At 35.1% G+C, this 26,776-nt stretch overlaps 1 protein-coding gene across 1 annotated transcript in view; it reads right to left on the reverse strand.

Moving 5' to 3' along the window:
- The window catches only part of LOC150089433 (spectrin alpha chain-like), a 579,218-nt gene that overhangs the window by 203,550 nt on the left and 348,892 nt on the right, over positions 1 to 26,776 (reverse strand). The window contains 2 exon segments of the mRNA XM_090389473.1: positions 8,763 to 8,925; positions 14,054 to 14,157. Coding sequence (XP_090245599.1) covers positions 8,763 to 8,925; positions 14,054 to 14,157 — 267 coding nt within the window.

Here is a 26,776-nt window from a genome sequence, read left to right on the forward strand (position 1 = left end):
TTTGGACTGAAAAATGTGTCAATTTTGGGTTGTGCTTTGGCCCTCTTCCTCTCATTGTACAACATCATGTAGGGATTCATTTCTTTCTTCAAATTTCTTATTACCTTGGCACTTCGTTCCATGTCAGGGTCGTTCTCCCGGAAATAATCACACATTTTTTCGAAGTGTTCAAAAGCTTCACTAAGTCCTTTTGTTGTCAGTGACTTCATCGGTTCTTCATCTATAGTATCTTGATCATCATCTCCCTCAATAGCAAGCTCTTGTTCTTTTATAATTTCCATTAGTTCTTCATTAGAAAGGCCATCCCTGTCTTTGTCGATCATCTCTTGTACGATGTCTTCGTTAATTTTGTGTAATCCTGCTTCTTTTCCGAGCTCAACAATTTGAGTTTTAACATTTTCAACGGAATCATCAGGTTCCTGGGAATGCTTTATGCAATTTTTCCAAACTTTCCTCCACACTCCATGGTTTTCTGAGTCACTTCATCCCAGGCACTTGAAATGTTGTAGATGGCGGTTTTAATGTTATAGGATTTCCAAAACTCCTTTAAGCTAGGTACATTTTCAGTGTTGATGGCTTTAATAGCTTGGGAAAAGGTGTTCCTTATGTAGTACGCTTTAAATGTGGCAATTACTCCTTGGTCCATTGGTTGGATCAGAGACGTAGTGTTTGGAGGCATGTAAAAACTTTCATGTGATTGTTCAAGTCTTCTAAGCTCTTTGCTTGGGTGTTATGGCACATTGTCCATGATTAGAATAGCTTTATAACCAATGTTATTTTTTGCACAATATTTTTCCACTGCAGGACAGAAGAACTCAGCATACCAATCAATGAAAAGCGGCCTGGTTACCCAAGCTTTTTTATTAGCCTTCCAGATTACAGGTAGGTTTGATTTAGCTAAACCTTTAAGAGCCCTTGGATTTTCGGAATGGTAAACTAAAAGGGGTTTTAATTTAAAATCCCACGCAGCATTACCACCCAACAACAAAGTTAACCGATCCTTCGCCGCTTTGAAGCCTGGCATGTTTTTTTCTTCTTTCGATATGAAACTTCTTTTAGGCATTCGTTTCCAAAAAAGACCTGTTTCATCTATGTTAAAAACTTGTTGAGCAGTATAACATCCCTCTTCAATAATTTTAACAAATTCTTTTTTGAAAGTTTCGGCTCCTTGTTGATCTGCACTTGCAGCTTCTCCCTGTATTGCTACGTTGTGCAGGTTATAACGCTTTCTAAATCTATCAAACCAGCCCTTACTAGCGTTAAATGGGTCCACATTTTTTTTGGGGTGAGCTTCCTTTAAATCTTCATATAGGCTCTTTGCTTTTTCTTTAATAATAATTGAACTTAACGGAATTCTACATTGAATGTTGTCTTCAATAAAATTATGTAGAAGTTTCTCCATTTCAATCATAATAGCCGGCCTAGCCCTGGTCAATTTAGTTGCCTGCAGGGGAACAGCTGTTTTTCCAGCTGCTAAAATTGATTCTTTATTTTTTATGATTGTTCTTACAGTTGAACCTGCCAGTCCTAAATTATTGCACACATCCACTTGTCTTTGACCGGAATCAATTCTCTTCAAAACGTCTAATTTAATTTTCAAACTCAATGTTTTTCTTACCTTTCCAATCTTTGCACCGTGTCCAGACATTGTTGCTTTTTCATTCTTATCCGCCATAACTCTCTGCAAATGTAACTGCGTTGCACTGATTGTGATACAATGTTCAAGTATAAAAAAAAAAAAAAAAAAAGGCTCAAAACAGACTGGACTGAAGACGGATTTGCCAAAAATTCAATCTGTATGCTAGTAAAATAGCGTTACAGTGAGTTTTGACAGCGTTATAGTCAGATACGGGTTATAATGTAAGAACAGCGTTATAGCGAATCAGCGTAAAGCGAACCGCGTTATAACGGGGGCCTGCTGTATCTGCTCTACAACATCAACTTTTGCCCCTGGCAGACATCCCCATCAATCAATTAATTGGTTTGCTCAATGAGAGACAATGTCATATATCCATACGAGACCATATAATGCAGGTAGTTGGATACTGAGGAGTGAGTGTGGCGTGCACATGCATGAATGTGTGTGATCCAATCATAAAAAAAAGTACTTGTCCATTATTATATTTTTATATTATACTTTATTTTTAATATGATTCTTGTGCTGTATAAAAAAATTCTGCAAACCATCAAAATTTTTCTGACCCATTGAAAAATACTGAGTTATATTAGAGTGTACTTAAAAATGCAAGGAACCATTTAGAGAAGCTGAAAAAAAATTAAAAAAGTGATATACATGTATGTATATGACAAAGTGAAAAAAAAGTGCAAATTGCTAACATGAAAATAAAGAAAAAAAAATCTATTTCTGTTATTGTGAGATAAAGCCAATGGCAAACACCAAGTGTATGTAATAGTTTATTATTTATTTTAAAAATAAGATATATATTTGTCAAAATATGCATTTTAAATAAGAAGACACTTTGAATAACCCACACTTTAGTAACAAAATTTTAGCCTTATTGAAATAAACAAGAAGGTACAAGAGCCATGATCCAGTACTCTCATTTTTTTCACTTTGTCATATACATACATGTATATCACTTTTTTAATTTTTTTTCAGCTTCTCTAAATGGTTCCTTGCATTTTTAAGTACACTCTAATATAACTCAGTATTTTTCAATGGGTCAGAAAAATTTTGATGGTTTGCAGAATTTTTTTATACAGCACAAGAATCATATTAAAAATAAAGTATAATATAAAAATATAATAATGGACAAGTACTTTTTTTTATGATTTACTAAAACTTTGTAGGCTGTGTTTTGGGTTCTCTATGAAACCCTTCTCTGGATCAAATGGCGAGTTAGAATTAAGAAAATATATACTTGTTAATTATATAAAGCTAAATAACTATTTACAAAACTGAAGGCTTTTATCCTAATTAAATACTTTATATAAATAAAGATACATTCTGATTAACTGAGATACTGAACAGAACTGGCCTGATAAATCACAATCACAAAGAGCAGCATATTAGAGAGAATATTATTTTGTCACATAATTTATATGTTGTCTCTACACTAAATAACATAAGAATGAGTCATTAAAACACTAAGACTGCTAACTAATTAAATACATATGAAACTAGAGAATTATTTCAAACAGAAGAACTCATTTAGGTTATGTGACAGTTCTTAGAAAAAGCAATGTGTTGGTTGAAATTTAGTTTTGTTGAAAGAGACCAAAAGGTACATAGTCCTAATCAGTTACTCTTGATTTACTAAAACTTTATCAGTTACATTTGAAATCCTCTATGAGACTATTCTTAAAGCCAAATAAGAAAATATATTCAGCAGAACCTCATAAATCCAGCATTCTCGGAAATATAGTACATTTCAGATTTTTGAAATTCTGGGGGTTTTTTTTTTTTTTTTTTTTTTGAAGATTTATTATGCATATAGCCTAACTGTTCAGAAGCAATTCTTTATTTTTATTAGATAATACTTGAGCTCTAAATGTTTTGTCTTCCACAAACAAAAATTCTTATACCAAGTGAATAATAAGGTAGCTTATTTAGCTAATAACTAAATCCCTATACATTAAGATAACGTTTCTGGAACCTTGCCAGAACCCATCCTCAGACCATACATAGGCTGTTGCCAACCTCCTGCTTGCTGAATGTCAAGAATGTGCACTCAGAATTGAGACATTCAGCAAGCAGTAGACTGGCAAAAGTACGTATGGTCTAAGAATGGGTACTGGAAAAGTTTCCAAAACGTTACCTTAATGTATAGGGATTTGGTTATTAGCTAAATAAATTATCTTAATATTCATGTGATGTAAGAGTGGTCATTATAGAAAACTAGATTTCGTGGAAAACCACCACATAATGTCCTTCTCCAAACATGTTAAGTCATGAAAATATTAATGTATCATTTGCTGTTACCAGGTGTGCTTATGATCAGTACACAATCCACAACATGCCTCATGAGAACATATGAGACAATGAGCATACAAGTTTCAGCTTTTATGTTACTACTTCATTTTAGTCTATACTAAATAAAATGTCTCTTTCTAGTATATGTTTTTCTAATAAGAAAAACATACACTAGAAACAAACAAAAGGTGCATATTTAGGAGTCTGAAAAATCATAATTGTTGAGAAATTACCATGATAGTCTAAAACATAGCATTAACTACCTATTTAAGTTTTTAAGCATTTCATTTTTAAGTTTAATTACTTATTCTCACAAAGTGTCCATCTCTGGATGCCTTTCCAAGAAGCTCCATGTCTTTTTTTTAAGTGTGGTCTTGCATGCTTTTGTACAGTGAAATTATAAGCTTCCTATCTCTACAAGAAATCATTCAATAAATCACCAACAAGACACCATGAGTCCTCCTTACTTCCTGTCCACAGTGCACTAAGAACTTCATTTCTATCTTATCAGAACATACACAAATCTCTTCCTCTACCATTTCGAAATCAACCTGCATAAATTATTAAAATCTTGCATTTTGCAACATTAAAACAAAGTTACCAAATTATCTGATCATCCTTGAAACTTATTCAAGTGTCATACTGAAAGGATGCTACTTAACACTGGCCATTAACCACTTTCCAAACTTCACCTCATCTGCAAATTTTGACATTATGCTCTGTATCTCTTTTGTTAACTCTCATTTAAGAAAATTAGAAACAGGAGTAGTCCAAGCATCAATCCCCGAGGGAGCCCACTGTAACCATCTCATTATCCAAATAAGGATCGTACCTGTACTTCCCCACACATGTTCCAACTATCTTTCATACAAGACTTTTTCTAGCAATCTTTCTCTTTCAATCTTTTTCTGGCTCAATAAGTTTTCTAGATCAATCAATCTTTTTCTGGCAATCTTTCATGCAGAACTGAGTCAAATGCCTCAATAAAGTCCAAATTAACAATACCAAAATTATTGTTAACTAATGAGACACTGTCATAATAATTTCAGGTTGGTTAAACAAGATTTTCCCTTTACAAAAGCATGCTGCATTCCCTTGGAAATCCCATTTATACAGATCACTCTGTATTTCTTTCTTAATCATTGCCATCATGATTTTCTAAACCAATGTTAAATTAATTGGTGTCTACAATTACCCACTTCATCCAACCTTTATGGATTGTAAATGTATTGATGCTTCTTCAATTCAAAGAATTATCTTAATCTAATGAAGCCTTCATAATTAATCTTAATATTTTCATACATTTCTTTTCTGTTTCCATTAAAATAACTAACTATATGCAATCTAACCCGGAACCTTAATTACCTTCAGGCTCAAAAGTTTTTCTAGTAAACAATCCTACATTGGCTGATTTTACAGTGCTAGGTTCACTACCAGTTTCTCCTCATCATGAAAAGGCAGACATTCACCTGTGAAGATCAGTGCAAAGTACCCATTCAACTCATCTGCTACATCAAATGGATCATCAATAACATTTCTGTTTCTGTTATGTAATAGTCCAGTCTGATTTGATCTCTTCTTCTTTGTATTTATATATGTGGAATTCTGTGTCCTCTTTATTCTTTTAAACAATGCTTTCTCGACCGTTGCCATCCTAACAATTATTGCATTATTATTACATGCCGACTGATAACTTTCATATGCTTCAGAACTTTTCATCACTCTATAACTGTCATACACTATCTTTTCTTGCTCTATTAATCCACTGAGCATATTTCTTTTGGTATATTTTCTTAATGGTATGTATATGCTTGTGGTTTACATTAAATTATTCAGTAGCTTTAAAGTTATTCCATAATTCACCTGAAGTCCCTATTCCACACTATTTTGCCAGTTGACTGAGGCCATGTAGCTTCACAGACTATCATAATCTCCCTTTCCTAAGATTAAAACCTTGCCTTTAGCACACTCATTCATCATCATCCAGCTTAGCACTCTATATAAGCCCAACCTGCTAAGGACTTCTGCACTGTATCCTATAAGAGTATTGAAATCTGAGTGCTACAACCAAGTCCATAATATTCTTGCTGCTAGTACTTTTTTCTGACATGCTTAGTATGGATAAGAGTCATCTAGTTGAGTTCTAGATTTTCCAAAAACATTTCATGATAATTTCAGTAGCTTTTTGAAAATTTTTATTATTTTTATTTATTTATTTATTTTCATATTTTATTTTATTTATTTTTTCGAAACCTCCATAATCTTCTACTGGCCTGTTATGTTCTATGAATTCTAATCAAGAGTATTAAAAACCATATTAGTATCCATATTTTATTTTAGTCTATATTCTTATCATAGTCTATATTTCTATATTTTTATTTTTTTATTTCTATATTTTTATTTTTTTATTTCTATATTTTTATTTTTTTATTTCTATATTTTTATATTTTTATCATAGTCTATATTTTTATTAACTGTGTAAATAGTCTTGTGTATCTCACTGGCAATACTATTTATATTTATTCATTACACTACAAAACAGTATTATCACTAAAATATATGCATTATATCAAACAGATTCAAAGATACATTCCTAAAAATAAAAAGCTCTTTGGGTGAGACCAGAAATCTGTTATATTTGTTATCAATGACAATTCAAATGATGAAGGACAGAGAAATCACTTTCCAATCTAAAGATCTAAAGATTGGAAAGTGATTTCAAGAAAATACAGGATTTATCAATCCTATATTTTTGCATGTTAAGTACAGGCCTGCTAGATGTCTTGCCCTACCCTCCACCGATAAATCGCAATACATTACAATAATTGAGTATGTTAATACCTGAAGCTTTAAGTCTTCAAAGAAATTATCTAATAAGTGAGTTAGCAGGGTTTTTTTTTTTCTTTTTTTTTTTTGAACCATTTGTCTATTCATGCTATGCACTTTTAATTATAAACAACACAGTACTTCAGCATAAAAGCAGCCAAGTATTTACATAGAGGAACCATAACAGAAAAAAAGAAAAAGATAACTGACTATATCATTATAGTAATGGATCTTAAACAACTAGCTAAAGACACAAGGATATGAAGATCTCAGATTGGAAGACTATCATCTCATAAAGGGTGTTCATTTTAAAAGTAAACCCATGTAATCTGTATTAAGTACAACTCTATCAAATAATGACATTCATATAATTGCATGAATTCACTAGTGGAGGACATAATGAAGCCACTAGTGAAGCCATAATGGAGGAAATGATAGTTTGCATTTTAAATGTTCTGTTTGTCACAATAACATACATCATTACTGATGAATAAATATCATGCCATATACCAACAAATAATATATTTCTTCAATGGATTCTTACTCAGAAATTAAGTCTTAAAGCGAATGTCAACAAAAATTTGTTTAAAAATTCCCTAATACTGCCCATCATCCATGCAAAGCTGCAATTTGCAAAAAAATAAAGAAGTTTCATGAGTGTGGATCAGTTGGGAATAAGAAGCATGGAAGAAGAGGGAGAGTTCTTACACACAATAATTCAGACATTAGACAAACAATTTTGCAATTTCCAAACAAATCTCAACATTTAAGATGGTATATTACTTTGTTCAGCTCATTTTGTAACAAAACAACTAAAACTTTTTCCAAACTGACTCCACAGTATGCATGAGCTTAAATTTCAGGATAATGTTAAAAGACTGTGGTACTGTCACTGGTTTAAAAGTTTACTTTGCCATCAAGGTATGAAATTTTGGATAAAATTTATTTCCCTAACAAACTGTGATTTCAACTTAGCAGCTACATCAGTCATAACTGGAGAATATGGAGTGATGAAAATCCATATTTTTTACAACCCCCCCCCTTACATGCCCAAAAAAATTGGTGTTTGGTGCAGCCTATCTTGAAGAAGGATAGTTGGGCCCATATTTCTTGAACAAACTGTCACCATTGATGTTTATCAAGGCATCATAATGAAGTTCATTGCATTGCTAGAGGAAAATAAAAGAGACATATGGTTCCAAAAGGATTGGGCAGCCTGCCAAGTGACTAGAGCAGCACATGGTGTCTCTTGCCTAGTCTAGTCTATGATTTAGAGGACATTTTCAAGTGGTGAAAAGAATGTCATTTTCCATTGCATTTGGAATATCATATTCAGGTCTGGATGATACATATAAAAGAAGACAGCTTTTAGAGTGCACTCAAAGAAGGGCAACCACACTATAGCACAGAACTAATCATTGTCCATATGAAGAATAGCTAAGGTGGGACTGCAAAGCTTGGAAGCTTTGGAAATATCTTGGGAATGGGGGTGGGGAAATGAATATATCTCCCTTCAGGGAGATATATCCTCACAAGTCTTGGGCATTTAAAACCAAATTTACTGTTTTGGTAAAAACAGTAAATTTGGTTTTAAATGCCCAAGAACATTAAAACCAAAGATCACTGCTTTGGTAATGGAGTAAGCATAAGTGATTAAAATTATTTTTTGGCAGATGCAGTAAAATTACATATTTCCTTGCATCATTTAGCTATTCTAATATGAATACTTAATAACACAACAATAATTATAACGTCATTATCCAAATGAAGAATATATGGCTGGTCAAACTTAATGGATATGCTCTGTGCAAAAGATGAAGGGTCAAACCCAGATAATGTAGCTTTTGAAACCCATATCAATAGACATAATACTGATTATGACTTTAGCATTTGGAGATAGCTGTACAAAATCTTAACACAAGAATATATTTTAAAAAGATACACAAATGAAATGCAAGGCCTTAGTGTAATATAAAATAAACATTTTGGTTCTTTGAATTACCTGAATATTAGCAGGATCTTTATATGATTCATCCATGGCCATTTGAAGCTTTTCAGCAATCCAGTTTTCAATTTCATCGGCATCTCGACTAAACTGCTGAAGTGTTTGCGATTCACCAAGTTTAGAACGCTTCTCTATCAAGGCCTCTTTCAAATGATGCCATCTATTAATCACAAAATGTTATGTTTTATTATAATTATGCAAAACTATGATACATTATCAGATATTATATTTAAAAAATATATTAACATTAGCAAAGGCACATGAAGCAAGAAAGCAAGCTTACAGCATCCGCCAAAAAAAAAAAATGCACACCTGTCTCATTTCACCCATCCACTCACTCCAAATGTTTGTCTAGTTCTGCCTTAAATCTATTTAAGCTAACAACTTCTACGACAGATGGAAGTTTGTTCCAGCATTCAACCACCTGCTGGCTAAAGGCAAACTTCCGCACATCTATTTCTTTGTTTTTTTCCACACACTGATTTCTGTCTTTCCTCAATTTAAATTTATGCCCTCTCAGGCGATTATTCTAAGCAAGAGAAAAAATACCATCAGTATTGAGCATGCTCAAACCATTAAAGGCTTTAATACACAATCAGATCACCTCGCAGGTGCCTAGTCTCCAGACGTTGTAATTTGCAAAATTTAAGCCTTTCTTCATAAGAACAACCTTTGTTCCTTTCACTAATCTTGTTGCCTTTTTCTCTGTACTCATTCCAGCAACTCCACATCCTGCTTAAAATGAGGCCTTCAGACCTGTATACAGTACTCAAGGTGTGGCCTGACCATTGCCTTATACAAGGGGATAATCACCTTCTTATCCCTGCTAGAAAAATTTCTGTATATCATTGACAAGACACCATGAGCTACTCTTGCAGACCATCTGTACTTCTCAGAAAACTTCATATTTGCCTGCACAATTACCCACAGGTCCTTTCATTCTCTACCACTGTCATTATAGTACCACACAGTTGATACGTTACTCTTGGTTACTGCTTCCCATATTCAGTACTTTACATTTGTCAATGTTAAACTTCAGTTGCCATCTCTCAGCCCACCTGCTCAACTTTTCTAGACCCTGTTGCAGCAGCGTACTATCATTAGTGTCTTTAACAACCCTGCCGACCTTCGCATCATCTGCAAACTTGGACATTAAGCGTGATGTACCATCATCAATATCATTGATAAATACAGAAAACAACAATGGGCCCAACACTGAACCCTGGAGGACTCCACTAATAACATTATTCCACGAAGAGCAGTGTCCATGATTACCACTCTATGTCTTCTCCCACTCAACCATCCCTTTATCCACAGCAGTAATTTGTCTCCAATGCCACACTACTCCAATTTGTGTAGCAGTCTTCCATGTGCAACAGTATCAAAAGTCTTTCTAGGATCCAAATATATGATATCAAAATTATTGGTTGCATCCAGTTCATTTGTGACCACATCGTAGTATCCAATCAAATTGGTCAGACAAGACTTCCCCTTAACAAACCCATGCTGTGTCCGAGCTATAACTGAAGTCTTGTCTAGATGATCCTGCAATGCTTCTTTAACCATTCCCTCCATTAATTTCCCCGGAACAGAAGTTAAACTAACAGGTCTGTAATTACCTGTCTCCCCTTTATTCCTGCTTTGTGGATTGCGGTCATGGGTACCTCCCCTGAGTCCAAAGAAGCTCTCATAATTATGGCTATGGGGTTTGCTTACTTTCTCTGCTGCCTCCTTTAATATAACTGGATAGATTCCATCCACCCCTGGTGCCTTTCTTATGTTTATCTTCAACAATTTCTTCTCCACTTTACTCTCATTTATTACAAGCTTATCTAGCTTACTGCCAGAGTTTAATACACCTCTGGCATTCCCCTCTCTGAATAACTCCTCATGTGTGAATGTAGATGCAAAATATTCATTTAGTTTGTTAGCTACTCGAGCAAGATCATCAACAGTTGAACCATCAATATCAAGTGGACCAGTCTGATTCATCCCCTTCCTTCTAGAGTTTACATAAGTAAAGAACTCATTGCAATTTTTCTTTGCATCCTTTGCCAAAGATTTCTTGTAATCTGCCTTTGCCTGCCTAGCCTCCTTTGTAACTTGGTTACAGACCAGCTTATATCTATCATAAGCTTCTGTGTCACCTGTTTATATGTATCCCATGCATTTTTCTTCTCTGCCACATGTCTAATTAGTTCATCTGATTTAGGCATAAATCTTGAACAATATTTCTTAGTTGGTATGAAAAGCCTAGCAGCTTCCAAGATTAATTTGAGTGTTTAATGAGTGTTTATTACACTCATCAGAGTCATTAGGCCTATAACACACTCCTACTCTCAAATTTGATCTCCCAATGCTTATGTCACACCAAACTGACTCAACACTGCACTGTCCAGCCATGTCGACTGGCTGTACTTCCTTGGATTTTATGTGTTTCTTAACCAATAGCATAATCCCTCCTCCCTTCCTATCCTGTCTATCCTTCTTGTACTCCCCAAATTCCAGTTCTGTATTCCTTATACCTGTGTTACACCACATCTCTGTTATCCCAACAATACCTGCCTTTGAAGTTTTGACCAACACCTCAAATTCATCAAATTTATTTACCAAACTCCTAGCATTGGTGTACACACAAGTATACATGCACCTCTTTCTATTCTTAGCTACCCTAACACAGCCCATGTATTTACTTGTTCTTCAATGACTCCCAGCAGTCTCTGGAATCCCCTGCACCTTGTTTTCCAGGCTGCTGCTCATTTCAATAGAAGCAGTGCAAGAATCACATTAATAAGTCCTAGCTATTAACACAAAAAGCATTACTAAAAGACAGCATTAGCTATTTGAAAACTATATGGTCCTGGTCCTATACCATAAAACTGCATTAGCAGAGGAATATGATGCAAGAAAGCAAGATTATTATTATTCTATACCAGGGGTGGCCAACAAGTTGATTTGATCGTGATCTGCCAGTCGATCGCGGCTTTAATTTCGGTTGATCATATAAAAAATAGATTGGTCAAAATCTAAATATTATTATTATGCTCTCCACTGCATATGTTAATTACATAATCCATTGAACTATGTAACTACTCTTTTCGCTGCGTAGCTGCTAGGCTTGTCTAATGAAAATTCACGCAGTTACGTGATGTAGAGCATAGTGTATGTGTCGAATTTTTATTTCGCTTACTTAATATTAATAACTGGACAGTACTTATACGTTAATTTAATAACCTTTGATTTAAAATGAATGCTACAAAAAAGAGCAAAACGTATCATTTTCATCAAGAGTGGGAACTAGAATACCTTCTTTTGTAATAATAAGAGAAAAATGCTGTTGTTTGATTTGCAATGATTCCGTGGCTATACCCAAAAAAAAAGGAAATTTAGAAAGGCACTTCAATGCACTGATTAATAGTATTTTTGCATATAAATATCAATTTTTGGCAATGGCTAAGGATCTCAAAGGGGAAAAAATCCAATCATTTTGCAAATATGCAAGATTATTTGCAAAAATATCCTATTTTTGAATTTAATAGTGAGAAATATGTTTCCAAAATTGAGAAAGTTGTGAATGATTTTGAAACCAAATTCAGTGATTTTAAAAGAATTGAAGACATTGTCAATATATTTCTTACCCATTTAATGTCGACTTAGATACGAAACAAATTGCAAAAAAATCGCTGGAGATTTTTCAAATGGAGAAAATATTACTTGAAAATGAAATTATATTACATTGCAAAATGATATCTTCCTAAAAGCCAGATCATCAGAAGAAGACTTTTGAAAATATGTTTGCCGAGAAAAGTACCCAAATGTAAAAAAATGCAGTGAACTTTTAAATTCCTGTTTTGGTTCCACATATCTATGTGAATCGGCCTTTTTATATTTGAAACAAACAAAGATGAAGAATCGCTCCACTCTTACGGACTTGCATACAGAAGATTTTTTACAGTTGGCCTTATCACGGTATATCCCCGATTTTGAAAGCTTGGCAGATGACATGAAGACACAAACTTTGCATAAATTAAAATTTTAAATACGCGTGAATTTAAGAATTCTGAATTGTATTTAATTTTAAAATTTATAAACAACATTTTTCAATATGTGTTGATTAACTTTTTTACCAAGTGCAATGAAATTCTTGAGATGGTAGATCGTGGCACATTTTGAAGAAAAAAAGTAGTTTGCATCACAAATTAAGTTGGCCACCCCTGTTCTATACTAATTTTCAATGTTTACATAACCTTGCTTCATAGACAATCTTCTTAGATGGAGTTTCAGTTTCATTTTCACAAAATGTTTCCAATCAGCTGACCAAGAATGTAATTCCAACTGCTATAGGGGAGAATCCATTTCAGTTAACATTGCTTTGCTAGCACTGTATTTTTCAGGAACACATAAAACATTTGACATCTTTGAAAGTATAGAAATGAAACAATTCACAATTTAACTGAAAGTTTTTCAGAATTTCATTCAATGTTCCTTGGAGAGCACATTACACAGAGCTCAACCGTCGGGATAAAGTCAAAACAAATATGAAGACAAAACCCAAAAAAGGGTGAAATTTAGCATATGGTCTTGACACTACTGGTAAGTCACATTCATTGTAAGTCAGAATGGAATTTTTCTAGGATGTCAAAACATCATCTGAAAAGTTTTTGGTGCCTCACTTGTAGAATACATGAATAATATACTGTACTTTCTGATTCACTTTCATCAATGAAAACCAAGGGTGTTATGTTAGTTGATATTATCTGTGTAAGAAACAATACCAAAGATGATTTCTGTGATAAGCTAACCACATAGCTGGTTGTGGTCCTATGGGTGTCCATAAGTAAGAAAGTTGGGGATTCAAGTTTAAAGACCACCATTAAAAAGGCACCAAAAATTTGGCTGCCCTCAATTCAATATGTATACAGTCATAGTGAATAAAGTCTTATGGTCTCTGCCATCTAAAAATTAAATTTCACCCACAACTTTTAGACACCATATTCTGTCATTTTGCTTAATCAACTGCTCAATTTTGAAACGTTTCTTGTCAAACAGCAAAACTAACAAATGCTTCTGAACTACAGACTGACACTTTATGTGTAAAATATTAAGCTATTCAAAGTTTGTAGGGGAATAACCAAAGACATCATTTTGGAAATCTGCAAACAGATTCATAACTTAGCATTCTGGCATTAAGGGGGAGGCAAACTGCTACATTTTTGTGGCACCTTATATTTGATAACTGTCAAAAGATATTTTTTAAATATCCTTTTTTTCCTTCTAAACTAACTAACCTGTCTAAAACTTGTTCCTTTTTGTCCTTGACTGCATCAGAAGCATAGTGGTCAGCTGAAATGAGCTGATCAGCCAAAGCTGTTAGAGCTGCAATCTTCTCTTCCTACATATTAAGAGAAAAGTTAAAAATATTAAGACTAAAACTATATTTAAATTTTTTTTATATAAAATATTTAATTCACACACCAGTTTACATCAGTAAGTCACAAACCTATATATATAATCACTTACAACAGCAGACTTAACTAGTATGATTATTATGCATTTTTATTATTCATATCCATCTAAGTGCTATTTTTACTATTCATCAATAAATCTATAAAACACAAGAAAAAAACTTCAATGCAATATGAATCTTACACTGAAGATTTTTATAAACCTATTTAGAATAGCACACAAAAGAGAAAGTGAGCTGACTGCTTCATCCATTACAGTTTAATTCAAGCATACATTAGTATCTTATCTTTGCTAAATGTGTAATCCATTCAAGCAATATATATGTAGCAGATCCTTAATTACCCAATGAATGAATATCTGACTTCATCAATTTTCAACTGTAAGTCATAAATGATATCCAAATTGTACAGCTTATTCATTAAGCAAATTTGGCGTGTCTGGCTTTAATTCATATTTTTTATGTTATTTGTTGTTGTTGTTTGGTTTTTAGGAGCATTAGCAACTAAGGCCATATTGCTCCAGGGATATGCGGTGGTCACTTCCTGACCTTTCCGCAACCTCCGTATTTGGTGGTCACGGGCTCGAACCCCGATCTGATCAAGAAGTGTGTGCTACGCACTGCTGCTCCTGCCCACCTGGCTACGGAGGTGCAATATTTTTTATGTATTTTAAGTTTTATGGTGTTTTTTAAAATACCTATTTTAAATATATTTTTAAATATATATTATTTTTTAATATTTTAATATGTATTTTTAAAAATATCTATATACATATATTCGTTAATTATTGTATCTACATTTTTATTACCATAATCAAACATGAAATGGAATGCAAATACATTGCATTTCATGTTTGATTTTAGTCCTACTTGATACAATAATGAAAAGTAGCCAGCAAAGTTGTGCTGGATATTATTCACTCTTTATTGAGATTAGGGATCATTCATAAAATACATAAAATGCATACCAGAAAGGAGTGGGGAGTCAGGGAAAATACTGATGTGTGAGAAAGGATGCAGAAATGTTATATAACAAGTAATGTAACTTCGACTGGAAGTCACAATAAAATATCCCAATGCATAATAATGAGGAAGCTATCAAAAGCTGATGTTACTTGAAGGGGGGGAGTTGAAAAGGTTCAAAAATTGATTTATATAATTTGTAAATACCCCTCAAAATTAATCAAACAGTAAACTTCACTAATAGTGAACTTTCAGTGGTATGGAAAATTATCTTCTCCCTTCTTATTGCTTGATAATCATTGTCTATGACCACATAATAGACTGAATATCCAATGAGATGGATATTCAGTCTACTGAGCCCCCCCACCACATTAAAGCCGATAATCAAAGGTCTACTGTATTTTCTTTTTCTTGATATCTCAATTTAATTCATTATCCATCTATATTAAATAAAATCTTTAAGAAAATTATCATACATCCATTTGTTTACTTACATTGCAAAATAAAATAAATTATACTGATTTGGGTATATCCAAAGAAAGGATTTTCAAGATTCTAAATAATATTTGGTATGTATACTTTAAGTATGAGTTATTGTTTCTATTTCTTGCTGTAGTTTACCTTACAAATGGATTACAGTAATCGACTTAAGACCACTATGAGGAGGTGTATTGCTAAAAAAAAATAGTACCGGAACGCTCGTTCTCCTGAAGACTATATGATAACATCGACTGTACAGTAACTGAATCAGACTTCAGACTCACGGTTCATAGAACAACCAGTTCTAGTATTCAGCTCGTGGCAAATCAAAATGCAGCCTTTGCACACAGCACAGTATATCTCATTCGATGGATCTCTTTATTATTATTATTATTATTATTATTAATATCCATATAATGCAAGGAAGCCTGAGGCTTATGCTGCACCAGTTCCTGAGTAACATTGAGAGAGAGAGAGAGAGAGAGAGAGAGAGAGAGTCAAAAGTAGAAGGGAATCACCAAGAAAGAGAAGAATGATGATATCCAGCTCAGGACCCTGGGTGTGCCAAGCCCACACTCACCAGATGTGAGCCCCTGGGGTTGCACATTGTACTTTAGTAAAAAATGTTCAAGTTTCATTGCAAAATTTATATTTTTGTTTTTAAATAAATTTTTAAAGAAATCTATTAATTTTAAAGATTACTATTAATATATATTTTTAGTAGCAATGGATAAAATATATATTTCTCCATCCCTTTTGATTATGCCATTGTTTCATAATATTAGATGTATAAATTTAATGATTTTCTATTATGACATTTAGAAAAAAGTACCAAAACATCATTCCGGTGCATTCCAGCCTGAATACACCACTGCTATGAATTTAAAAAGAAATTAACTAAAATCTATAAGGACTAACTGGATAATATCTTCAGTGAAAAGATCACAGAAATAAACTTTTTTTTACATCACTATCACTAAGTATGTATATTTCAACAATCACTTAAATGCAGACAATAATTGCCATATACTTTACATCGGCACAAATCAGTACAATGAGATGGGACTATCAATTAACCAAGTGATACAAAATGTAAATATCTGCCCCTTATTAAATTAAGGATTTAATACTCCGTAGCCGAGTGGGCAGGAGCGGGAGTGCAGTAGCACACGCTCTCTGAGTAGACCGGGGTTCAAGCCCCTGACTGCTGTATACGGTCGATCTGCCAACTCGCACTGGACCAGCGTGGCAGATTATGGTCCATTTTTCCCTCAGCATGAATTGTTGAGGAGGCTTCCATCCTGCAGTGGGTTGATAATGGCTGCACTTTACTTTATAACTTAAAAATACTGAAAATAAAATTTCCACAAAATCAGAAGGAAAATTATGTATTAAAGGTATGAAACCAATAACATAATAAAAATAATAAAGCTGGTTACAATAAAAGGAACTTCAGAGGATTTGTTGGTTGGTTGGATTTCAATTTTATTGGCCAACGTCATAGGAATTTTCAGTTTTGTTGTAAATAACTCTTTACAAATGAACTTGTTATACAGTATTTGGATGTGAAAATGCAAAGCCCCTTAACAGATATTGACAATAAAAGGTTAACTTACACAAGTTTGTAGTATATTAAGTTTGATAGCATTTGGAAATTTTTCCCAGACACTGTATGGGAATTAATTCTGCATGCACTTTAGTACTTAGTTTTTCAGAACAGAAATTTTATGATTAATTCCAAATTCCCAGCAAGACACCACAAATATTTAACAGATACTTGCAAAATATTGAAATGTGAGTAGTAGTAGTAGTAGTGGCACATGATGCAAGAAAGCAAGTGTAGGAGCTTATGCAGCATCAGCCAAAAAAAAAAAAAAAATCACACCATTCCCTCCAAATGCCTGTCCAGTTCCTCCTTAAATTTATTTAACCTATCAACTTCCACAACGACAGATGGAAGTTTGTTCCAGCAATTAACCACCCGCTGGCTAAAGGCAAATTTCCGCACATCTATTCTACATCTGTCCTTTCTTAATTTGAACTTATGTCCCCGTAGGTTGGTAATCTGAACAAGTGGAAGGATCTCATCAGAATTCAGCGTGCTCAACCCATTCAAGGCCTTAAAGACCTCAATCAGATCACCGCGCAGGTGCCTAGTCTCCAGCCACTGCAATTTGCAGAACTTAAGCCTCTCTTGGTAAGAGAATCCCTTCATTCCCCTCACCAATCGTGTTGCTCTTCTCTGTACACGCTCAAGCAAATCTACATCCTTCCTAAAATGAGGCCTCCAGACCTGTACGCAGTACTCAAGGCGTGGCCTGACCATTGCCTTATACAGAGGGACAATCACCTCCTTTTCCCTGCTAGCAAAATTCCTATATATCATTGACAAAACCCCATGACCCGCCCTAGCAGCCTGTCTGCACTGCTCAGAAAACTTCATATCTGACTGCACAATTACTCCCAGGTCTTTTTCATTTTCTACCACCTTAAGTGTAGTACCACACAGTTGGTACGTTTCTCTGGGGTTACTTCTACCCATATGCAGTACTTTGCATTTGTCAAGGTTGAACTTCAGTTGCCACTTCTTAGCCCATCTGCCCAAATTATCTAGATCCTGTTGCAGTAGCACACTGCCATTACTGTCATTAACAACCCTGCCAACCTTTGTGTCATCTGCAAACTTCGACATTAAGCCTGATATACCTTCATCAATATCATTGATAAATACACAAAACAACAGTGGACCCAACACCGAACCCTGTGGGACTCCACTAATAACATTAGTCCACGAAGAGCAGCACCCATTGATTACCACTCTCTGTCTTCTCCCACTTAACCATCCTTTTATCCATTGTAGCAACTTACCCTTAATACCATTCTGCTCCAATTTGTACAGTAGTCTTCCATGCGCAACAGTGTCAAAAGCTTTCCTGAAATCCAAGTATATGATATCAAAATTATTTTTTGCATCCAGTTCCTTTGTGACCACATCATAATAACCAATCAAATTTGTCAGACAAGACTTTCCCTTAACAAACCCATGCTGTGTTTGAATTATTGCTGCAGTCTTGTCTAGATGATCCTGCAATGCATCTTTAACCAGCGACTCCATTATTTTACCCGGAACAGAAGTTAAACTAACTGGTCTGTAATTACTCGTGTCACCCTTCGATCCACCTTTGTGAATTGGGGACACATTTGCACATCTCCAGTCCGTGGGAACCTCCCCTGAGTCCAAGGATGCTCTCATAATTATGGCTAAGGGTTTGCTTAGTTACTTTGCCGCCTCCTTTAAAATAACTGGATAGATCCCATCCACCCCAGGTGCCTTTCTTATGTTTAACTTCAACAATTTCTCCTCCACTTTGCTCTCAGTTATTACAAAATCATTAAGCACACTGCTACAATTTGATAACCTTCTTCCATTTTCAAATTGTAATAATTCCTCACGTGTGAATGTAGATGCAAAATACTCATTCAGTTTGTTTGCTATCTGAGCAGGATCATCAACAGTCGAACAGTGAGAGAACAGATAATACTGGCATACATTTCTGGCAGCTTGTTCTGGCAGCTTGTTCATAAGGGTGCGTGCCGAAATTGGCTAAATCTTTTAAAAAACTACCTTTGCATGCTCCTCGGAATTTTACGCGTGCCCCTCAGAAGGTGATGCATCATAGACATGATAGCAATGCATCATAGCAATGCATCATAGACATGAGTATCCACACCATGTTTTGAAGAAGTAACATGGAAGTGACATTCAATTATCTGGAATTTACCTTAGTCACATCCCTGAACAGTATACCATATGCACTATTTTATGATTCTGCTTGTCTGCATTAAGAGATCAACTTTTTGAACATCTTAGCAATTTAGTGGAATAAATCTAATTTCTTTATTATTAAGCCTAATTATTATCCCTGCAACCAAAAGCACAATGTGTATTTTATGCTAGGCATCCTATCAGGCTATTCTAATTCATTTTGGCACTATTTTAAAATATCTTATTTGCCATCTTCAGCATTTATTGAAATTTCTCTTAAATCACATATATGTTATCCATCATTTTATGCTGTTATTTATAAAATATTCCTTAGAACAGGGGTGGTGAACCTTTTTAAGGGTGCGTGCCGAAATTGGCTAAATCTTTTAAAAAACTACCTTTGCATGCTCCTCGGAATTTTACGCGTGCCCCTCAGAAGGTGATATTCAAGACATTTCTTGAATATCAAGCTTTACTTATTCAAAGTAGTGCAATATATGGTAACTCATTGTGAAGGTAGTCACTATAGGAGATACAATTAAATCGATGCCATTTACACTACTTCTGTAGTTTTTTCCTATTACGAAAAAATATGGTGATATATCGCTGATATTCTTATAGTGAACAGCTATTTATTGAAATCAGTAAATAATTTAAGTTCTCTCTCTCTGTCAGGCATATAGTGACGTCACTACATGCCTGACAGAGAGAATGGGCATGTGCAGGTCACGACACAATCAAGGTGAATTCCTGGAGTGATGTTGTTTTGAAATTCAAAATATTTTTGGATGCTCTGAATTCCGTGCCCAAAATATTTAGATGTATACCACTTTGGGCACACATGCCATAGGTTTGCCACCCCTACCTTAGAAGCTACTCAAAAGATGATGATAGTACTTCCTGACTGCTGATGAGGATTAAAAGATACTTTTATTATAAAAAAAGCTTGGAAAACTGATTTCGTAAAATTCTAAATATAAAGCAACTTTACAATACAGCAAATTAATGGCCTGTTCATGGGTGAATGGCTTAAGTTAGAGGTCTACACTGGTCTACATTTTTTATTTTTACCCAGCACAGCCCGACACGAGCCCGAATTTGTAACGCACCTGAACCAATTTTTATCCCAGCCCAACTAAAAATTTTTATATAAATAAAATCTCTAGCATTAGTTTCTGAAGTTTCATAATAATAAAAAATAAACTTTCAGAGTCAATAATAATCATTATATAACAATAATAATTATCAATATTAATTATTAAAAAAAGAAAATGTAATAAATTTTAAATTTACCATTCATAAATACCGCATTTCAAACCGTGCATGCATAGCTATACAATACAGTGTATCCTGCTTTACGATATTAATCCGTTACTATCATATCGGGAAAATATCGTAATGTGAATCCAATAACACATTGTTTTTTGGTAATTCGTTTCATGACCTTGGAAGTAGAAATTTTCGCTATATAACTCTCTAAAAGGTTGTTTTTATAGTGTAAATTGTATTAGTTACCAATTCAAATCATTAAAATGCACTACACTTTCATCGTTATCATATGTTCTGTTATAAGAACCAATTTTGAACGGCTTTATGATATTTTTCTAAAGCACATTTCTGGAGGTCACAACCATAAAACAATAAAAACAATTTGCACTTTCCAGTTTATTGGGCTTTTCTGTTACTCCAAGCAATTATAAATGGGTAGTAAACTCCATGTTGTTGCATTTGAGAAAATACCGATAGCTGGAAGTGCATGGTTTTTACGTTGGTGGAACATGCTTCCCCTTTACTGAAATTTTCAATTGTATAAAAAATGTAAATAAATTTTCAGAATCTTCTCTTCATTCTTTTTTTTTTTTTTTTAAGCGTCATAAACTTGTTACTCCATGCAAATCGTGTTAGTTGCAATTTTGTGCATTTCGTTAAAAAATGCTTATGCATGCTATTGAAATTTATAAAGAAAAGAGAAGATTATCTTGGAAATAAATGCCACTTGAAGCATTTCTGAAGAAGACGACTCCTTGTGCAACAAACCAACAAGTGCCGAGCCAATAATACCTGTCCAACTGAGCCTTAAACTTATTTAGGCTATCAACTTCCACGACAAGGGATGGAAGGAAGTCTATTCCACCAACCAACCACCCGCTGGCTAAAGGCAAATTTCCTCACGTCTATCCTACATCTGTCTTTTCTCAATTTGAATTTATGCCCTCTCAGGTGATTATTCTGAGCAAGAGGAAGAATCCCATCAGCATTGAGCATGCTCAAACCATTCAAGGCTTTATACACCTCTATCAGATCACCTCGCTGGTACCTAGTCCCCAGACACTGTAATTTGCAAAAATTTATCTAGCTACCCAGTGCTCACATTAAATTCTGTATTTGCACAGTCCCTTCGAATTTCATTCCAAGGGGCTATGCAAATTTCAGAGCTTGTTGCATAATTATTAGGCCCGATATTGGTATATTCTTTTCACGTATCATTTGCACCCATTTTAGAACAGCTTTAACAACATCTTCATATATACACAACTTAATTAGTTTCTTGTCTGCTCCTCCTCCAATTGCATTTAAAATTAATTCTTGATTTTTTAAAATTGTAGATAAATTGCTTGCAGGTATGCCACATTTCTCCGCAACATCTTTTTTCTTAAAACCCTGGTCAATATCATAACAATCTTTGCTTTATCATTAATACTTTAAACACTTTTTCTTTGACATTGTTTCCGCAATTGTAAAGATTACTCAAATGCAGCTCTTGATGATACACACACCGCCAACTTCGCTGCGCTGGCCATATAGTGAATTGTTAGTACTGCCTACTCAATGACGTGATGCTGTTGCCAATTCAACAGCATCACGTGACCTTTCCTATCAATCACTTTGAAGAAATATGCGACTGTGAATTTCTTTTATTCTGCTTTCATTCATATATACACGAAAGAAAATTTATGGTTAATGTATGCTGTATGTTACTTTTCAGAAAATAAATAAATAAATACAAGAGCATATAGCCTATGTGATTGATGACGAATGAAATAAAAAAAAAAATAAAAAAAAAATTCATGAGAACCATCTATTGGGAGTCCAGTTAGATGAGAACGGACATATCATATAATGATTGACAGGAAGGTCACATGGTACAGTTCAGGTGAGAAGCGAATGTCACTCAGTAGGCATTACTAAAAACTGACTATGGTAGTATTCTATGTATTGCTGCCGCAGCATGCTAAAGTTTACCGCAGCAAATTTTGTTTTCCCCTGAGCCAACATCAATTTACAAATCTACTCTATTTATTGTAAAGTTTACGACCACTTTTAAGAAAACCCATTTGGTTTAATAACTATAACAAAAATGAAAATAAAGACCCTCCTACGGGCATCAATGGCCACACGTGTTCACTAAAAACCACAAGTGTTTCTAGGTGGTAGATGACTCTCATCAACCAGTGAAATACCACCACTTTGCTTATTGGAGGCTTGAAGTGGTGGAACCCATGTTTAGTCTCTAGAGCTAAGTTCCGGCCAACCCTTCCCTATCTCTTCCATCATGCAGTATGATTGATGATTTTTGAGGTTATGATGAATGTCGTGGCGAGATCCAATATTCCTTACATTTCGAGGGTACAGCTCTAAAACTGTGTTCGCAGGCCGGCCGCTAGATAGTACACCGGACCAAACCTATTGGTAACTCTCTAGGAGGCTTCCGGATCAGCTAGTGTATAATCTTGCTACCTCTACTCTGCCAGACAGTGACTAGAGGGAGTCCAAGTAGTGTGTATGCGGGGAGCATTGTCGAGGCCACGTTATGTCAAGGATCTGGGTATATTCTTACCACATGTACGCCATATCCAAAAATTTCATTACTTCATACAGCATGTCCCACCCACTTTTTCTTACTATTGAATACACCATGAATTGTCAAAATAATAGAGCAAGCTTATCTGCGAAAAGATCTAAACCTCCCAAGGACTTCCTAATTCATTTCACAAATATACGTGGTCTCAATTCCAATCTCAACGATGTCCATTTCCACTTGCAGTCTTCCAAACCCCATGTACTTTTTCTGACTGAATCTCAGTTATCAGTTGATTCAACTACTGCTCATCTCAGATGTCCAAATTATTTGCTGTATGATTCCTTTCGCCTCAAAGGTGGTACTTGTGCATATGTTCGTTCTGATATTCCCTGTCAGAGAACCCTTCTAAATATAAGGTCGAAGTGAGAGGTCCTTTAGGCACTTCAGATCACAACTTGGTGATTGTCTCTTCTCCAATGGAACCTTTATCTCATGGCTATTCCCAACCTCGTGTTGTTTGGCATTACAAGAATGCAAAATGGGATAACCTGCGAGACTTCTTTTCTTCTTTTCCTTGGTCTGATTACTGTTTCAAAACTTCTGATGTCAACGTTTGCTCAGATCGTGTCAGTGAAATTATTCTTGCAGGAATGGAATCCTTTATCCCACACTCCACTTTAAAATCTCGTCCTTTATCTAAACCTTGGTTTTCCAATAAATGTGCTAAGGCTGTCCAAGAGAAGAATGTTGCATATCGTAATTGGCTTGTTTCTAATTCTTCAGTTTCATTTTCTGCCTACACCAAAGCTCACAACAATTGTAAAGCAGTTATTAATCAGTCCAAACTAGAGTTTGAACAGGCTAAGAGTAGAAAACTTGCTTCTTGCCCTAATGGTAGCCGAGCATTCTGGTCTCTTGCCAAAGCTATTGGCCGCAACTTTTGCCCATCTCTGCTCCCACCTCTGTCCAAACCAGATGGTTCTGTTGTCACTTCAGCCAAGGATAAAGCTGACCTGCTAGCATCCCATTTTTCTTCCAGCTCATGTATTAATGATCTTGGTAAAACACCTCCCACCATTCCTAACACGCTCCATTCAATGACTCCTGTGGTCTTCCGTCAAAAGGATATCAGAAGGATTTCGATGAATCTTGATGCTAAGAAAGCTCCAGGTCCTGATGGTATTTCTCCACTTGTTCTCAAAACATGTGCTCCTGAACTTACTCCTATTCTTTGCCGCCTTTTTTCACTTTCTTATTCCAAAGGTGTTTTTCCTTCTGCTTGGAAATTTGCTCACATCCAGCCAGTTCCTAAAAAGGGTGACAAATCCCTCCCATCCAATTATCGTCCCATTGCAATTACTTCTACTCTTTCTAAAGTAATGGAGAAATCAATTAACCGCCAACTCTTAAACTACCTAGAAACCTTCCGTCTGATCAACGATCGCCAGTATGGATTCCGTCAGTGTCGATCCACTGGTGATATTCTGGCTTATGTTACCCATTTATGGACTAATTCAATGGAAAGGTTCGGTGAAACACAAGTAGTTGCTCTTGACATCTCAAAGGCTTTTGATCGTGTTTGGCATAAAGGTCTTCTAAACAAGCTTCCATCTTATGGTTTGCCAACTGTTTTTAGTAATTGGTTATCCAGTTTTCTCTCTGATCGCTCACTGAGGGTGATGGTAGATGACTCTCTGTCTTCTAACTTCTCTGCTAATGCTGGTGTCCCCCAAGGTTCAGTTCTTTCCCCCACTCTTTTCATCTTGTATATCAATGACCTTCTTCCATTGACTGGAAATCCTATCCATAGTTTTGCCAATAATAGCACATTGCATTCAACTTTCCATTTTGAGAAACCTTGTCCTGCTCAATCAGCTTCAAGTTCTCAAAAATCTGCTGCCAATTCCTTAAATGCCGATCTTCAGGTAATTCTTCAGTGGGGCAAAGACAACTTAGTTGATTTCAACCCTTCTAAAACTCAGTCTTGTCTTATATCTCGCAAAAAGGATTCTTCTGCTCCTATGCTTATCTTTAGTGACACTCCGATTTCTAGGCAAAATGATATATCTCTTTTGGGGATTACCCTGACTTCTAATCTCTCTTGGCACATTACAAATATTGCTTCCTCTGCATCTAAAAAACATGGTTTTCTCTTTCACTCTCGGCGTTACTTTTCTTCCAAACTGCTGCTCACTCTGTATAAATCGCAAATCCGCCCTGCCATGGAATATTATTCCCACATCTGGGGTGGTGCCCCCAAAACCTCTCTCAAGCTTCTTGATTCCATTCAGAAGAGAACAGTTAGGTTAATTAATGATTCATCTCTAACAGAGTCTCTCCACTCGCTTTCTCATAGACGCACTGTTTCTGCTGCATGCCTCTTCTACAGATACTTCCATGGGCACTGTTCTTCTGAATTGGCTTCTATAATTCCCGCTCTCTCTTTCAAAACAGTCTGAACACGTGCCGCCACCAGCCAACATCCATTTACTGTCCAACTTCAAACCCACAGAACCAACTTTTCATCTTCCTCATTTATTCATTCAACTGCCGTTTTCTGGAACAACCTTCCTTCATACGTATTTCCTGAAAATTACAATCTACAGAAGTTCAAGTCGAATATCAACAAATATCTTCTTTTGTCTTCTCAAACTCCAACCCAAGCACGGTACTAAGTACTATAGGTTCTAATACCTCTCGTGTTTGGAGTTCTCATAAAAAAAAAAAAAAAAAAAACTAAAAGGATGATTATTTAATTCCAGATGCTAATGCGCAATTTCGGAAGGAAGGAGGCAGTATATTTGAGTGGCTGTTTAGCAGTAAATGCTTGAAAATCTTCAAAAATGCTTTTACTAATTTTTTTAAAAATTCGCTATATGGGGTTAATTTTACATGTAATTTCATTTCAAGGTGCAATGTTTTGCGAAAAAATTCGTAATATAGAGAAATTCATTAAACAGAAGTTCGTAATAGAGAAGTTCCACTGTATATAAGAAATAGCCCAAAAAAGTCTGAAATGTTTGAAATAACAATTCATTATGATTATTTGTAACCAACCCAAGCCCAAGCACTGTTCGTGTTACACGGCCAGAGGGACAAGCCCAGGCAGACCTCTAACTTAAGTAACCTTTAACTCATAATGAACCATAAATTTAATGTTAAGAATAAAAACAAAAATAGCATCTGAGAACAAGTCTGCCCATCAATGCCACTGAACTTGGATCCAACAGCAGTGGTGCTATGAATCATTATAATTACAGTGAGCCACTGCTCTGACAGATCCTCCTTTCTCTTTATTTTGTCTTTTTTTTTCTCCCCCCAGGGGCTCACATCTGATGAGTATGGGCTTGGCACACCCAGGGTCCTGAGCTGGATATCATCATTCTTCTCTTTCTTGGTGGTATTCCCTTCTACTTTTGACTCTCTCTCTCTCTCTCTCTCTCTCTCTCTCTCTCTCTCTATCTCTCTCTCTCTCGTGAAATTTTTTTTTTTTTTTTTTGGCTGGTGCAGCATAAGCCTCAGGCTTCCTTGCACCA

The sequence above is a fragment of the Mastigoproctus giganteus genome, chromosome 2 (genome assembly GCF_048544385.1).
Source record: "Mastigoproctus giganteus isolate SK-2022 chromosome 2, ASM4854438v1, whole genome shotgun sequence".
In the NCBI taxonomy this organism is placed as follows: Eukaryota; Metazoa; Arthropoda; class Arachnida; order Uropygi; family Thelyphonidae; genus Mastigoproctus; species Mastigoproctus giganteus.